At 38.4% G+C, this 17,538-nt stretch overlaps 1 protein-coding gene across 1 annotated transcript in view; it reads right to left on the reverse strand.

Annotated features, from left to right (window-relative positions):
- Positions 1-17,127, reverse strand: part of LRRC9 (leucine rich repeat containing 9) — a 43,328-nt gene extending 26,201 nt beyond the window's left edge. Inside the window, 17 exon segments of the mRNA XM_076345833.1 lie at positions 631-838; positions 1,892-2,013; positions 3,026-3,172; positions 5,262-5,408; positions 6,026-6,029; positions 6,934-7,040; positions 8,874-8,926; positions 9,351-9,528; positions 9,531-9,541; positions 11,008-11,130; positions 12,479-12,569; positions 12,572-12,674; positions 13,455-13,459; positions 14,161-14,270; positions 14,791-14,858; positions 16,242-16,382; positions 16,960-17,127. Of these exon segments, the coding sequence (XP_076201948.1) occupies positions 631-838; positions 1,892-2,013; positions 3,026-3,172; positions 5,262-5,408; positions 6,026-6,029; positions 6,934-7,040; positions 8,874-8,926; positions 9,351-9,528; positions 9,531-9,541; positions 11,008-11,130; positions 12,479-12,569; positions 12,572-12,674; positions 13,455-13,459; positions 14,161-14,270; positions 14,791-14,858; positions 16,242-16,382; positions 16,960-17,112 (1,771 nt within the window). The 5' untranslated portion in view covers positions 17,113-17,127.
- Between the last annotated feature and the right edge of the window lie 411 nt (positions 17,128-17,538).

Raw genomic sequence — 17,538 nt, forward strand, 5'->3', positions numbered from 1 at the left:
ATCAGATATTTAGCAGGGCTACTTCATCAGAAAAGGTGGCTACTGCAGGTGCTACACAATAGTTATGCATATGAATGCAATGTTAGAATCATGCACATAAACGTCCACCTGAAGAGGTGTTTTTCTGTGCAGCTATTACAACAATATGTATTTCTGAAGCTAAAATCTGTAGCCTGCTACAGTTTTGATGTGTTTTTTTTCCCTAGGCTACATTCTTGTGATGTCAAATCTGACAAAAAAAAAAGTATTTTCAAGAACAACTGGCATAATGGCATGAAGTCATGTATTTCACAAAATTCAAAGGAAAGGCTGATAGTTTAGTTCGTGTCCTATTCTCAGATGCATTCTTCTTGAACTGTTTTCCAGTGAAATTACTTGTCCTTTACACAATAGGAAATGCAATTAGGATTCAGCCCAATAATTGAAATTCACATTGCATAATAATTGATAGGCAGAGGAACACAAGTTCTAGTGATGTTAAGTAAATGTAAGCAACATTAGAATCAAGCCCAAATGGAAATGTTAATTTTTAACTTTTGTGTTTGGTCATGGGCCAACCTGAATAACAAAGTAACAATTACATAATACATTTATTTTACTGAAAATTTGACAGCAATACCTCACCTGTACCTGACTAAATATTGGCCTTAGCCACTGAAAATATTGGGTTTTTTTCATTTAAGCAAGCAATCTGAGGCTTGACATTTACTGTTGGTTCCATGTTCAAAGCTTCATCATCACGTTGCAAATCATGAGACAGAATAAATCTTTCTGTGCTTCTCTTTCCCTCTTCCACAATTATATTGCATGTAGAAAACAGACATGTGTGGTTTTTGAGCTATATAAAATAAAAGGCATTTGAAATTTGTAAACTTTCTAATTTTTAATTAAATAATAAATTTAATACTGAGCATAAAATGAGAGAAGTTCGATTAGGAAATTAGTAGCAATCAAGTCAGGAAATCATCTTTCTGTAACACAGATCTGCTAGATACTGGGTTTCATTGCCTCATAATCAAAGCATTGCATAATGTTTTTGCTTGTATGGGTTGTTGTGTGCCATACACAACTCTGGCTAGAGTCAAAAGAAGAACACCTATGCACTGAAATTCTCAAAGTCCAAGAATCACAGTAGAGCAGCCTTACACTGAACCATGGGACCAGGCAGACCTGACTCATCAGTGAATTCAACTCTCTTCCTCCTTCCCCCAGCGCTGAACATCCCAATTCCCCATACTCTCTTGTTTCTAACAGACAGAGTAACTCAGAGTCTGAAATGAGCCCTTCTACCTTGGCAGTAAGTTATGAAGTTAGATGAGTGAAACAGCAGCATTATATGCTTGTAAAATGAATAGAAGGAATCAAGGAAAAACTTGTTCAGAATACCAGCTGAGAAGAAAATATATATATATATATTTTTTTTTTCCCAAAACACCTCATCTCACGATTTAAATGAAACAACTAAAGGCCATTTGCTCCTGCAAGACCCCATGAAAAAAAGAACCTTTGCACAGTCAGTAAGTTAAGTTTTATTTTGAATGGTACCCCAGAGAAAGTAATTCTTAGTGAGAGAGGACTTAGTTTTTAGCTGCATTTCATTTAATCTGCTGAAACTTAGAGGATCTTTGCTTTCTTTGCTATGCTTTTTACAAGTACAAAATAAGAGCCTCATCTAAATCTCCCTATGATGAGTGGAAAGTTTCTCACTGACTTCCACAGAAGTTTTATCTGGCTCTGACAGAATGGACAGAAGAGAATCAACCTTAAACCTGGGCTTGTCAGGTATGTTAGTAGAACAGAATTTAATTTTACCTACTTGTTTTTTTTCTCTTGATCTGTGAAATCCAAAGCTTGCCTTCTAATATCACAGTAGGAAAAACAAAGTTCATACCAGTGTAACGTGCTCAAACTCAGCAATGTATTCTGGCAGGACCAGTTCATGGTCAAACACAAACCACTCACAATGCCAATAGCTGTAGTCACAATTTCTCTGTTCCAAGGAAGCCCACATTTCTAAAGCGGAGGAAATATGGTAAATATATTATTGATTTTTAGCTAAGTTTGGTATTAATTTCAGAATGTTAATGAGTCAAAGGTATCTACTTCCATGAAGATGCATCAGTTTTAATCCTTTCTGCCATTAGACTTCCTTTGCCATACAGACTCACACAGGCTAATAAAGGAGTTGGATAGCCAGTTGAACCTGGCTATCTAATACCCCATGTAGAATAAGCAACTGTCAGATTCCAGCATGAAGATCACAGCCTGTCAAAGACTAGCTTAGATCCTGAGAGCATGGACAGCTCTCCTGCAGTGCTTTCATTGCTGCACTGTCCAAAACTACTCCATCATATTATGGTGTAATCACCTTCCAAGTTAGCTTTCATTTCCTCCCTTCTAAGAAACCAGAAAAAATCCCAGTTCCTTTATAAAGAGACAGGTGTTGCTCCCTGTTAGCATCTGAAAGTTTGGACCATATGTCAGAGTGAACAGGTAAAATTATTACTCAATTCCCACACTGTTCTCTTGCAAAAAAGTAGGGTAAAGCAGAATCTATCACTCAGAGGATACATATGATACAGAGATTTAATCTGATTACTTCTAACAGCGTATTTCTCAGCAGCACTCATTTTTATTTTGCTTACAGATAAAGGCTGTGGATTTTAAGGGTGAAGATTTCCTCTGTGGCATATACATATTGCCCTTTGCAACACTCACTCAATCCTGCTGTACAAAAAGAATGGGTATGAAACTGCATGAAGTAAGCTACTTTTAGTGTGGACTGATGGCTAAAAGCAGTGTGGCACAGCTCACTTTCACTCTGTGAACTAAACAAGCACAAATAGTTTTTCAAAGAGGAATCTTCTTGCTTGTTATTACCTTTGAAAACATGCACTTCAGCTGAGCAGAGGCTGTGTTCTGAGGAATGAAACCTCTTGACACAACCCAAAGTCAAAGATGAGTTTAGAAAACAAATGTTAATTTAACCTTAACTTTATGCTAACAAGTGCCTACAAATACATACCATTGCCAGAAGTAGATGCATCACTTTCTAGACATTTCCATGGCCTGAATACTGAATTAGCTTCTGGGTAGTTGACTTGATAGATGGAATTCATTGCACAAGCTGGAGCACTGCGGCCAAGGAAAACTTTTGCAATTATTGTTTTCCCTAAGTGAGGGAGAAAAGACACTTAATACTTCTAATTCTAGCTTGGGGGTGCAGACAGGATGATACAACAGTGGTGCTTAATGTAATAACAAGCAGGCTACATCTAGGGCTGGCAAATGAATGCTCTAATATGTATGTGGTGAATGGAGTTAAATCCAGTTCGCGGCCGGTCACGAGCAGTGTTCCCCAGGGCTCAGTACTGGGGCCGGTCTTGTTCAATACCTTTATCAATGATCTGGATGAGGGGATTGAGTGCACCCTCAGGAAGTTTGCAGATGACACCAAGTTGGGCAGGAGTGTTGATCTGCTCGAGGGTAGGAAGGCTCTGCAGAGGGACCTGGACAGGCTGGATTGATGGGCCGAGGCCAACTGTATGAGGTTCAGCAAGGCCAAGTGCCGAGTCCTGCACTTGGGTCACAACAACCCCATGCAATGCTAGAGGCTTGGGGAAGAGTGGCTGGAAAGCTGCCTGGCGGAAAAGGACCTGGGGGTGCTGGTTGACAGCCGGCTGAACATGAGCCAGCAGTGTGCCCAGGCGGCCAAGAAGGCCAATGGCATCCTGGCTTGTATCAGAAATAGTGTGGCCAGCAGGACCAGGGAAGTGATCGTGCCTCTGTACTCAGCACTGGTGAGGCCGCACCTCGAATACTGTGTTCAGTTTTGGGCCCCTCACTACAAGGAGGATGTTGAGGTGCTGGAGCATGTCCAGAGAAGGGCAACGAAGCTGGTGAAGGGTCTGGAGAACAAGTCTTCTGAGGAGCAGCTGAGGGAACTGGGGTTGTTTAGCCTGCAGAAAAGGAGGCTGAGGGGAGACCTCATCGCTCTCTACAACTACCTGAAAGGAGGTTGTAGTGAGGTGGGGGTCAGTCTCTTCTCCCAAGTAACAAGCGATAGGACGAGAGGAAATGGCCTCAAGTTGTGCCAGGGGAGGTTTAGATTGGATGTGAGGAAAAATTTCTTTACTGAAAGAGTGGTGAAACATTGGAACAGGCTGCCCAGGGATATGGTTGAGTCCCCATCCCTGGAGGTATTTAAAAGACGTGTAGATGAGGCGCTTAGGGACATGGTTTAGTGGACATGGTGGTGTTGGGTCGACGGTTGGACTTGATCTTAGAGGTCTTTTGCAACCTTAATGATTCTATGATTCTATGTAATACATATTAATAAAAATATGTATTTTTATATATATTATGATTCTGTTTTTATGTTTTTTAAGAAACAAATATACTTTGGCAAAAAAGATTACACTGTGAAATCTAACATTTGTAGCTGGCTAATATTCAAAGCCAGTGAAATCAGAAATACAAGTAATTTCATAAACAGTGGAACCTGTGAGGCCATGTATCGTTTGGACTTGTGTCTTCCAACCTCCTTCTTCCATACTGCAGTAAACCCAGCTTCCCCAGGCTCCCTATGACACCAAGGCCAGGCAAAAGGTAATATGTGCAGTGACTAGGCTCAAGCTATATATATGCTGACAAACTTGTCAGCAGTCTATGCTGACTGCCCTGTTGACTGATGCTAAATGAACCCTAGAAAAGCTGAGAAATGTCTCTTTTCTTTGTGGGTAGGAGGAGAGGGAAGAGAGGTGTCCTAATTTAGGTTAAGCCACTTTTCTATAAAAATCATAAATGCTTAATTATCTTTAAGACTTCTACACTTTTTAAAAATTCCATTGAAATTTGACCATTCCTAAGCCACTGCAATGACAGAATCGCACAGCGTGACTGGTATTTTTCCCTTCCGTGCTCTGTCCTGGACACGGATTTGTGCCCAATGTATCTGTGCCTTTCCTCACTCATCTAGAAAAGATCAGACATATCTAAATATTTCTCACATGAGGACATCTCTCATAGATGCTTCAAACTCCTGTCTGGGAATTACTCCCAGTAGTCCAAGCCCTTTGTGGAGCTTTCTAATATGCAGAAATGCCACTGGGACAGATTCAGCAAAGTTTCAGAGCTCCTTTCAAGGCTGCATATGCCATCTCATGGCCATATACAGTATTTACAAAATGTTCTTTCTGTAACAGCAATTATACAAGCCATCTAGCAAATACTTTACAAGATCTTTCCAAACTTTGAATTACCATGCTTGAATGACTTCTCAGGATCTCTTCTGTTTTTGCCTTCTGCCTTAGCTTATTGTTTGAGAAACTCTGTTCTGGGACATTCACATAGGCTTAGAGAGAAGAAAAGAAGAAAGTTACAGAGAAGAAAAGCTTTTTTTTTTTTTTCTGTCAGACTGATGCAAAGATTAAAGCAAGCACCAAGTACCTTTTATTTAACTTAAAAAAAAAATCCCTTAAAAATGTAAACAAATTTAAGCAGCATGAAAATATAGCCATGAATTATGATAAGGAACGGTAGGCAGGGAAAGCAAAGAATAATGAATAAGAAAATAGTTTATAGTGTCATTATTCCAACAGAATGAGAGATATGGACAAGAAAATCAGATTGCTAGTTCTGTGGAACAGAGCCCATCTTCCCGTGTGCTTACATAGCATTTAACACCACAAAAAGGAATTTCAGTGGGGCCTCTGCAAACTAGCATGATATAAACAATAATAAAGCAAAACAGGACAATAGATACCATATTTGAAAATACAGTCTTGCCACCCAAAAATCTGATCTCTTCTCAGAGCAAAAAGAGAAAGGCAGGTGTGCAGAAGGTTGGAAAGCAGAAAAGGAGAGCAATGGGGACTAGAGAAGAGTTGCGCTGAATTAATTTTCCTACTTTCTATTCTTTTCCTTCATAATTCAGAATGAAAACTTCTTTACCTGAAATATCTCCATCCTTGGATATATTCAAAAGCTGTCTGGACATGGTCCTGCGGAGCCTGCTGTAAGTGACCCTGCTTGATCAGGTGGGTTGGGCAAGGTGACCTCCAGAGGCACCTTCCACCCTCAACCATTCTGTGAGTCTGTGAAAATACTTCTTTTATTCATAATTTCTTACTCAGCATGAAACAATATATTCCATCTGTCTGGCTATTTTACAGTCTGGAGATGGAAGGGGTCACTGGGGCAGGATTGACAGTTTCTAGGGTTATGACTAGTCTGACAACTAGGATCCATGCCAGAGGGACCCTACATTTAGGGCTAGGTATCTGGAGATACCAGAGACAAATGGACTAGAATTAAATTCAGGATTAAGGACAAAGGAGGCAGTGATTTAGAGTTAGGACAAGGCTTGCAAGCCAGGACCTGGGATGCTATATTACTAGAACTGAGACTGAAAGAACTGAAAACTCATGCTATGCTTTGTGCTAGCACTCGTAGGAAGAACAAAATAATAGCAAAAAAATATTGTGTTCAAACAAATACAAATGAAAATTACAGAATAAATGGCTGAAGAAACCACTGAGCCAATCTGTTCCACAGGCAGTAAATACAGGTGCTGCAGCTGTTACTGTGAAGACTTCCAAACTAGTCCTGCATCAGTCCCCGCAAACTCTAGTGGGGGGCACTGATGAGAATTGATGAGTGAGAAGAGACAATTTGCAAGAAAAAGAGAAAGGGCAAAGAAAGGACAAGAAGATGATGAGCACTAATCATGCCTTTGCCACAGATGGCATAAAGATGTGAAGAATGAAGCAGAGGTAACACGAAGAAATATAATGAGAACAAAGAAAACAGAAGAAAGATGAATAGGAAAATGATGGAAGGAGGGAGGAAAAGAGAGCAGCACTTTTCTGCCTGCTCTTTTCTGTGCTATCCTTTACCAAACAGCAGCATTCTTCTGTCCACAATGTAGCATACCGTATGCACTTCCAGGCCCTGGAAACTATCCTCCAGCATTTGTAGCAGCTGCTTTTCCTCAACTGGCAATTCAGGGTTGCATACGTAAGAGAGAGATTCCATCTTTTCTTATTAAGGAACTACAAAGAGAAGAAATAGGGAAAGACTCCAGGTTTTCATTTTTGCTGTTGCTGTTGCAAAGGCAGGCAAAAGACAGGAATAGACATTCTGACCATATAAAGTTTATATATTGCACAATATTTACTAAGGATAACAGACTATAATTAACGCAAATTCCATAATACTGATGTTCACAGTAATCATGAGATCACGTGCAAGACTTCTTTTTTTTCCCTGCTTCTTTATAGTCAGTAAGAGTGGTCTCCATGTTCTGTATTACATTAAAAAAAAAAAAAAATCCATTTATTTGCCTCTGGAACCACAAGTCTTGTCTTTGCTGAAGATCCCTAGCAGGCGGGTAGCAATAGCATGGGAAGAAAGAGAATAGTACAATAAATGTTGACAGCAGATCCAGAACCCCATACAAACACTACAAAACTGTTGATAACTTATTTTCTTCTTGAAATTGTTTTTCATAAAGATGTCATTTCTGGTGATTTACAACACTGCAGTTTGAGTGTCAGCAGGTTAGTGTGAGGATTTCATTAATTATTGCTGGACTTCTCTGCCAAAATAAGCATCAGACCATGAGGTTTCAATTCAAGAACAGTGTTGGGCTGATAGTTGCTTCTCAGGGAAGATGCATAAATTGCCTATCACCAACTGAAATGGGCTCTAATACATGTGAATGGAGCTGATCTGGCTTATCCATGCTAGGAGCTAATACAATGAGATAGTTTTTCATACAACCCGGAGGATGTCCTACCAGTATAATACATTGGGGAGCTTCCTGATAAGTTTTGTTCTCTACAGGTAATATGAAAAGAGCTCCTAAAATCATTAGCTGTGCCAGTCTGACTTCCCCATGGGCCAAAAAAAGTGCTGGAAGTGGGTAGCTGAATTGTCTGATACAGATTACTACCTCAAATAATTTCAGGTAAAGCTATAAGTGAGCGTCATTTTGTGTTTCCAACTTTATGTGAAGAGTAGCAAGGGGTGAACAAATCCGTATTGGAATGGACTAGAAGCTCAATAGTGGTGTTTCAGCTATGGGGGAAAATAACTGTTAGCTAAAGGCTTATAGGAAAAAAATTGAAAGTGGTACGATCCACAAGATCATCTCTGTCCAGCTCTGACTGTTTCTTGTGGCTATGCTGTTTCTGGGTCAAACCATACCCCACCCCCCCAAACCCTCAAGCAAACAGAAAACCCCTATAAAAAACCCCACAAAACATGCTGAGCCATATTATGCCATTAACTGAAATACTGCATCTCAGAATGGGCACGCTTTGAATCCCAGGGAATGTGTTTTGATCTTAGCAGCTAAAATGTCCTGAGCTCAGAGAGCATCTGCTGTCCCTCAGGGAGACAAGATTTTGCTTTCAAGATTGAAAAGGTCTTCCAGCTCCCTCCAAGCTCTCAGCTCTGCTTTCTACACACAGAAATCACACATAAATTTATATGTATAAAATAAACTTTCACATACATATAAACACAGTAAATGCACATAGAAAGATGAAAAGCACTGTATTAACTGTACTAAAATCATAACAATACAGTCACACATATCAAGCCAGCGAACTGCTCAGTATGCAAAGAAAGAAATGGATTCAATGGGGGTTCTGTCTCAGCTACAAGCACGCAACTGGGTGTCCTAAGACCATTGCTCCACTGGTGACACGGTTCTACAAGCTGCTTTGGGCAGATGTGTCCCAGTGCTTATGACAAAGATCAAGGCTGCATCACAAGTCTCAACCTGATTCTTGGAAGGCAGTGAAGTAAATGACTACAATCACACCAATTTCGAAGTTGAGACTTGCCCAGAAAAACTTGGGACTTACCTGCATGGATACAAATCCACCTTGACACTGTCCTGACATATGCATATGCTCTCCTGTGATACAGATGAAATACAGATGCATATACATCTGGGTGGGATATGTTTTGTTTCTGCATTGTTCATCTACTGCTGCTTTCCACTTTCAGAAATATGGCCACTCATAATAATATTTACTCTGTTTTCACAATCATATTAGGAACAGATGAGGTAAGACCCAGATTCTAACAGCAAAAGTCTGAACCGATTCTCATGCCTAGTATTTTCTACCAAGCTATGGACCTCTGAAGTCCAAAAGCCAGTCATAGAAATACCAAGCATAGGGACTTTGGGGAACTTCGAGCCACCTCTATCTGGGTAAAACTTAATAATCCTAAATTATTTGATGCCTTGCAAAATGTTTCTGGTCTTATAATCACAAAGTTAACTTTGTTCACAGGCCAATGCTACACTATATAGCTCTTAAAACTTAAGAACTTACTCTGCTATACTGAAAACTTCTTTTTACAGAAATATTTGAAATGTCTCCTTAAATTTCAGCCTCAGAATTTGATTGTGCACTCTAAAGATGCGATTTATTTTAATTCCCATGATACTGTATGCTCTGAAGTCCCAGACTGTCCCAGTCCCAGTACAGAATCGTGATTTAATTATTATCAACAAGAACGAAACCTGTGTGCAGAAATGCACAGAGGAGAGCACTAAGTTAATAATATTTTCTTCTTGTTTTGCACTGAATTTTTCAGTGCTATCTACATGATTTTCTTCTGTTTCCTATTCAGAAGAAAGAATCACAAGCAATACCTCTAGCCTGTTTCATTTCATTATAACTTTGTTCTCTCAAGTGGAGACAAATAAATTTACCTTATTTTATTCAAATTCAAACTTTATTCAAAGTTAAGCATCAAACATCAATACCTAATCATATCTGATTCATTGTGTTCCTTTTCTCTATTTGCACTGTCATATTTAAAATCTGTTTAAGTCCTTCTTCACTATGCAAATGAGCAGTTCCACTATACTAAGCACAATCATGCATAAAGCAAGCATGGTTTGCAAGAACCTACAACAGTTTCTACAGTCAAACTTGAGACAGAGGAGACAGTCCACTGGCCAGCCAGGAACCTGGGGGCAGAAGCTCACCTATGCCCTGTGGTACACAAGTCAAATCACTTAAAAAATATGTGGCCATTTTCTCTGTGTCTGACTAGGAAGACAATAAACTCCCATACTTCCATCTGGTACTGTAAGATTCCTTAAAGATTATGGGGTAACCAGACACCTTAGAAAGAGAATCAACCTAGAAATGCAGTAGGTTCTCCAGTTTTTCAATAAATGGAAAGTTTTCTTAAAAAAGAAGATATAACAGTCAAAATCTTTACTGCAACTAATAAAATTATTGCTCTTTCTCAGAAAGATTCTGTGCTAAGATTACTCATCCAAAAAACTTCAGTTTGGCTTTCATCCCTACAAGAGTCATTTATTAATTTCTCCTTGCCAAAACAGAAAAATCCTCAGCTTGAGAAAGTGGCATTAAAAGTAAACAGAATGCTATTTATAAACAACCTCAAATGGAACCCGTAAATACAGAACTACCTGCAGCTCTAACAAACATCCCTGAACACAAAAAGAAGGCATACCTGAGGTGGACAAGCTTGGAGTACTCAAGCAGAAAACAGTCCTTGAAGTACTGCCAGTCTAAATTTGAATCTCCCCTCAACTGAGCGTCAAGGTTATTCATACAAAGATTATGTAAGCAACTTCTAATGCTTCTTTACAAGTAAAGCTGTGTAGGAACTTAGAATAATCATTATCACTGTTGTTAAAAAGCAATTGGGTAGCTTGGTTATTCTTTTATCTTTTTTAAAATCAAGGGCTTCATAAATAGGTAATAAAAAAATAAAGGCAACAAAAAAAAAATCAGTCTTTGTGAGCTCAAAGCTTCAGCCTAGTACACCACCAAGAGAAGGAGAGGGGAGAGAGTATTTCCTTTCTTGTCAGCTATCTGCAAGTGGCATCTGTGGAGCACTGATGCTTCAAAATACTCCAGATCCTTGTACTAAATTTGTTTTGTTAAAAATTATTAACTTGGAATCATAAGAAACAGGTTCTAGTTTGAAGTATCTTTAAAAGTTTACCGTGGATTATTTGACAAAGCTTCTTCAAAGTGAATGTTTCCCACTGTTTCCAACTCCATCAACAAGAATTGTACTACCAAACTAAAACTTTTCTTCATTTCCACTTGGAAATCTTTTTAAATTCTGGCTGGAACAACGTAACAGGACAAATTAAAATAATTCTGATTTTTTTTTCAGCAACAAATTTAGATGAATGATTACAGAGAGATTTTTGTTTTTTTAAAAATCTGAAAGACTACAACTGTGGATATACTGATCCTAATACATGGATATACTGGTCCTATACTGATCCGTAACACCAAGCTTCATCCACTTCACCCTCAGCGTTGTTCTGTAATCATGAACTTAAGAAAATCACCTCCTCAAGTAAGAGAAGGTCTTGGTTTGCTATTTAGTATTCATAATGATGTCAGTTCAAATTGCAGAACTAATGAAACCGTGCTGGACTTGGGTGCAGTGTGAGGCACTGGCATGAAATCAGTGGCAAGTAACAGCAGCAAATTTCACAGTATGTTTAAATTCTCCCACATCTCCATCAGTTGTTCCATCCTTGAGATGATCAACAGTCTTTCCCTCTCTTTATTAACAAGCTTTAGTATAGTAGTATACTAAAGTATAGTATACTTCAGTATACTATTCCCACTCAAATGCAAAATCGAAACAGTTTGATTCTTTTGGGGCCCGATGCACTACAGACTCTTTGTACTACACTTGTAGATAGGAACAGTGTTCATTGGTCTTAGAAAAACAAAGCAAGAACTGGCTGGATGATTGGTATGCCTTAGCTGTCCTGCAGAACATCAGAGAGAGCACAGACAGCTTTCTACTTGTCAGAAGAGAGCCATCCAATTCTCCCTTCATAAAAAATCTGTAGAATGAGCTTCAGACCCATGCTGGTATCCAACACTAGGTCTATGGCATCACTGATGTCCTCCACATGTCTTATTATGAAGGCTTCTCTGTGTGTAGACTTTGTGCTGGCCATTGACTTTAGAGTGAATTTGACTCATGAAGTCCTAAGCTAGACTCAAGAATGACAACAAAAAGAAGCCATTAAAATCACACTGGAATTACAGGGGGCAGAAACCCCAACAAACAGAAACAAAAAAACCATAGCACTTTGCTGGATCTCTACTATTTAAGGGCCCAGAAAACAGTCCAAGCACTGGTCCAATACAACTACTCATCCCAGCTATTTTTTTCAATCCTTTTTCTATTTACTGAGATCACCAGTAATGGGAATGGCAGCATCTGTCTACTAGAGGCTGGCCTGGATCCAATAATTCAGACCACATAAGAGCTGCCACTTAAATGATATTTGCAATACACATAGTTTGGACCTTATAAAAACCAAATGTGAGACAGGCTTCAAGTCCTGTCATTAATCTCCTAACCCCCAGCCACCATCATACCCAATTATTAATGTCTGAAAATACCAGAATACTGTTCTTGTACAATTCACTAAACATACTCATTCAGTTTTCTGTTCCGGAATGTTATTCTTTCCTCCAGTGCATTTATTTTTTGTAAGAATGCCTTTTCAAGACATGTCTTTTCTGTACTTCATTATCATGAACTGCATTTTCAGTTTCCAGATTCTTACTCCTTAGAGATTTATTACTTGATGTTTTACCCAACATTTGCAGCTTGGCCAATTCACGTTCCGGCTGATAAAAAGACCCCATTAGCATTCAGAAGCAAGAGGCTATGTTAAAGTATGGAAGGAAAATTATCTTGTTTATGTTTCCTCAAAAGATAAGCCTTCTAGATGTGTACTAAAAATCATACCTGAAAACATCAAAACAGAAAATTATTTTATAAATTCAAACTCTCGATTGTCAATAGAAAAAGCTGAATTACTTGGCCAAAGGGACAGCTTTGCTCTGAGCAACTGCACATACTCTTCTGTTGTATACTGGCTCATATCCCAGTCTTATTCATATCAATTAGACCACTGTTGCACCCAGGCAGGACCGATCCCTCAATGTGATTTCATTATGATGCAAGTCTCAGCAATAAAAAGAGAGTTAGAGGGTACAGTTAAAATGGAAGTGCAGCTTTTCTTCAGACACCTAAGGGCAGGGATCATTTCTCTCTCCATGTTTGATTACTGTGTGGCATAGTAATTACTCTCTGCTTTGTGGAAGCAAAACTTTTTTTGCGTTCTTTTTTAAGAGGTAAATCTTTAGGATCAATCAAGCCACTATACAGCTGAGATTAGGTAAAGCAAAAGAATAAACTACTCATTCCTTTTGAATAACAACCAAAGATTTGGCTCCCAAGTATAAAACTTCCAAAAATCTCTTCTTAAAGAAAGCAACTTAGCTCACTCTGCCTACACACCCCAATGAGACTATTATTTAAAATATTCATATATGCACTAACTATAGGCACTTCTGACAAAGAGATGAGGTGACTGAAGCGCATGTCTGCGTCCTAGATACTACCTGATCTACATATGGCAAGCAAAGGAGGAAGATATGACCATAAAGGCATGAGCCTGCAGTGGCAGAGTCCTTGCTCTGTGCACCCTTGATCAAAAGAATCTGTTCACTCTTGATCAAAGTACTTTTAAGGGGTCCTATTTACCTAATCAGCAATATTTTTTCAGTTATATTTGTATAGACATTATATATGTATAGACATATGTGCAAAGGGCTCACTCAAAGTGCATTAAAGACCTACTAGGAATGTTTACAAACTGCTGTACAGAAAATCTGTGACACAGGTCTTTTCATTTTAGAACAATTGCAGTTGCACTGATGCAACTACAGTCTGACTCTGATCCATTATGTTGCTTATACTGTTCTTAAAGGAAAGGGAACAGACTAATCAGATGGAAATCAGAAAAAAACCCGAAAACCAAACCAGTAACTTGAGAGCTCGGTGAGAAAGAGCTTCCTAATCTGCAAAACACAGACCTTTCAGAAATGTTTAAAGTATCAGCTAGAATAGACAATAACCATGATAATCTGGGAACTCGGCAGGAAGGTCCTTTGCAAACACCTGTACTGGATGAATAAAAGAAGCAACTTGAAACTCAGTTTACCACATTAGGTGAGTATCTTATCTAGTCCACTGTTCTGGACTGGATCTCTGAGGCTTCCTTCTTGGTGCAGTTCCATTTAAGAGCCCCTTGGTCAAAGCACTTACCTAAGGCTTGAGACACCAGGTTCAAATAATTATCATCCCGGCAGAATTGAAACTGGGTATGGATCCCCTGCAACACATTAAGTGTCCTAGAATCTTGGCTGTTGATCATTCTGAAGAATAATTAACACAAACAATGGCATCATACATGTAATATATTGTTTTCCATTTCCACTCAAAGTGCAGGGATAGCATTCTGAAGATCTTTTTATTACACATAAAGATAAACCAAGAAAAATTAATGGATTCTCTAGTATCTGTTTAGAAATGCAGGCATGATTTACATTTCCATTTATAACCAAACAGGCTTGATTTAGATTTAAACTAAAAGCCCTTTATACCAAAGGCAGCGAAAAAGAGAAATAAATATATGCACAAATCCCACTGATACCTATTTTCTGTCTTCTTTGACACGGCTACAGCAATGGAAAGGAGTTTGGAGTAAACAAAGATGAGCCCTAGGGAGTTTTGACACAGACGTTGGGATGATCAGGGCTGTATATATTGGATATGACTCTGAACCATGCAAGTTGGTAAGAAATTTTTATCAGAATGAGAGAAAGATTAAACCATGTACATAAATCCTCGGTAATAATCAGAACGCTCATGCTAGAAATGCCAGACTGATATCACCTTCCTATTTTTTCTACTAAGTTTCCAGTGAGGTTGACCTCTTGCAAATTCTGCAGAGTATGTAAGCCCTGTGAATGTTTTAAACCGTACAGTTTTAATCTAATATAGCACTGCAAATGCTGAAGAGCCTGTAGGCTAAGAGGCAGATCACTCAAATGTAAAAACAAATTTGACTGGAGTCTAAACAATGTTAGCCTCTGTTGTAAACTATAGTTTTCTTTTGACATGGAAAGAGAGAATGCATTTTGCCGAAAGGGAATTGGCTTGGAAAGCCTTTGTAAATGATACTGCAATGAAAATAAATGTAGTCCCCCAGCCTTAGTTTCACAGCTGTGCATGAGAAACCTAACAGATCATGCCCCATGTCATGAATACTCATTAGCTTTTGGCTGCAGCCCATGTCTTGGCCTCAGGATATCATGAGAACTAAATCACTAATGTCAATCATTTGTCTCCATGATGACACTGCAGTTCTTTGCAGTGAGATGCCACTAGTGTTTGTAGTGTCCTTGCTAATAAATAATCATTTTTGGACACACTCGACTGCCTTTACACTTGTACTTCTTCAGCTGTAATTTCTCGGTCTTCCCTTTCCTTCTCTATCATCATGCCCAGCTTCGATTTCTCTCTCCTCTTTTCTACAGCTTTGAAGGTCACAGTGATCTGGTCTCATTCAACCGTATCAGCATCTCCTTCTGCTCTAACTACTTTTATCTTGGTATCAGTATCTCCCTCTGCCTTTTTTTCCTGTACTCTCCCAAGGGAAAATGGACTGAGCTGCAGCAATTCCATCTCTCTGTTGGGGCATGAAGAGTCAGGTAATTCAGAAAGCTACGTGGTCTTTTGCTAGAAATGGACATTTACACATTTCTTCTCACTTTACAAGCCAAACTGCTAATCACAGAACTCTCGCTGGTTCTGGACTAGCCTCCAACTCAAAGGTTAGCATGAAGAGTACTAATTTTGGGGGGAGAGGGGAGAAACCAATTTTTCATAGGAGCTAATTTGATATATGACAGCATGAGAAAAAGCCAGGATGAAACTTCTCCTGAACAGGAATTAATCTCTCCAAGTTATAAAAAAATAAAAAATCCAAACATTAAAATAAAAATTAAATGGCAAGCCTTTTACATAATACTAAACTGCAGACAAAAAATCTGCAATTATAAAAAACCTAAAAAAATCTTTTCCTCAGCAAGAATCTCAGAGGTCTTTGAAAATAAGTGATTTAGTTAACTCTGCATATGCAGAAAACCTTGACAGCCAATCAGTTCCAAATAATGTTTCAGCCTTCATTCTTATAAATTGAAGTTTAAAATTGTCCTTTCTGTTGTTCAGTAATTCTAAAAGTTAGCCCTACTTATCAGACACATCTATATACCATACTATTAAAATACCATACATTAGACAAATTTGAAGAAAAGAAATCATAACAAGGACACCAGACTCACCTCTATATTCTTGATCAGGTTATTATTCAACCAAAGGACATTCAGCTTTGTTAGGACTAGCAGATTTTCAATCCTGGAAATTTCATTGCATTAAAGATAAAGCTTTTGCAAATTTACCCGGTTTTGTAGACCATCTATTTTCTACAATAGAAGAAGAGGTATTACTTTTCAGCACTGAACAACAAAATGTCACTCTTTTTTGTAAAGATGCCATTAACTTGCACAGAAAATTGTTAGGTAGTTTGAAATAATTTGAGACCACACCCTCTGTGCAGAATTCTGCCGATTTAAAAAGCTTTTCAATTAAGCCAAAAAAGAAACGGTAGTAGCAGCTACAATGGTTCATAATAAATGATTATGTGTTTCTAAATACAGTATTATTTTCATTAAAATGTCTTCATTCTAACCGGTTTCCTGGAAAACGTTTCAATGTAATTATTCTAGTTTTAAAAAGTATTGTTTCTAATGAGAGAGAAAAAAATCCAACAATAGGTTCTAAATTACAAAACCCTGTAATATGTAACAGGTGTAATTTGATCCATATCAAAAATGGGATTTTTGGATACTTAAGTAAAGCACTGTCAGATCCTGATTCCTTTGAATAGTGCCTTCTTCCTTGAACAGACAAAAGGAGTGTTTGTGAAAGACTATGATTATCATTGCAAGGGACTGGAAATTGGCTAAAGTTGGCTAGAAGGAAAACTCATAGTTAACTTACCACTAAACAGCATTCAGCAATCCACAGCTCTTTGAGCAACAGGCAGTACTCTGGGTCTAAAATCTTTTGAATACCTTGTCCAATGAGAATGAGAGTAGTTATACTTGGGAAATATTTCATGCCTACAATTCTGGGATAACCTGAGGAAAACATCTCCAGTGCTGTTGTTTTTATCCCTCTTGATCAACGTTCTCATAAGACAATCCATTACACGTGTACTGGAAATGAAATGCAACTATTATTCTCTTTATGTCCATGCTGTAAAAAATACATTATACAGTAGAATGTCTTACTGCCATTACAGTCAATTAGAGATAGCTACTTAACATCAGTTGTGTCTTTTAAAACTTCCTCTGCAGTAAAATGCATTTACAATTTTGGCCATGTTCAGCATATAGCGGTTAAGTAGCTTTCTTCTGCTCCCAAAGCACTTTTGCAAAGTATTACACGCGTGCTTCATATCACACCTCAGAGCGCACCTTCAATCTAAAACAAAATAATTTTCAATTATGCTAATTTTAATTAAAATTAAAAACTGGAAACCCACAACTTTATCTATAAGCTAGTATACGTATGTGT

This window comes from Aptenodytes patagonicus, chromosome 7 (genome assembly GCF_965638725.1).
Source record: "Aptenodytes patagonicus chromosome 7, bAptPat1.pri.cur, whole genome shotgun sequence".
Taxonomy (NCBI): domain Eukaryota; kingdom Metazoa; phylum Chordata; class Aves; order Sphenisciformes; family Spheniscidae; genus Aptenodytes; species Aptenodytes patagonicus.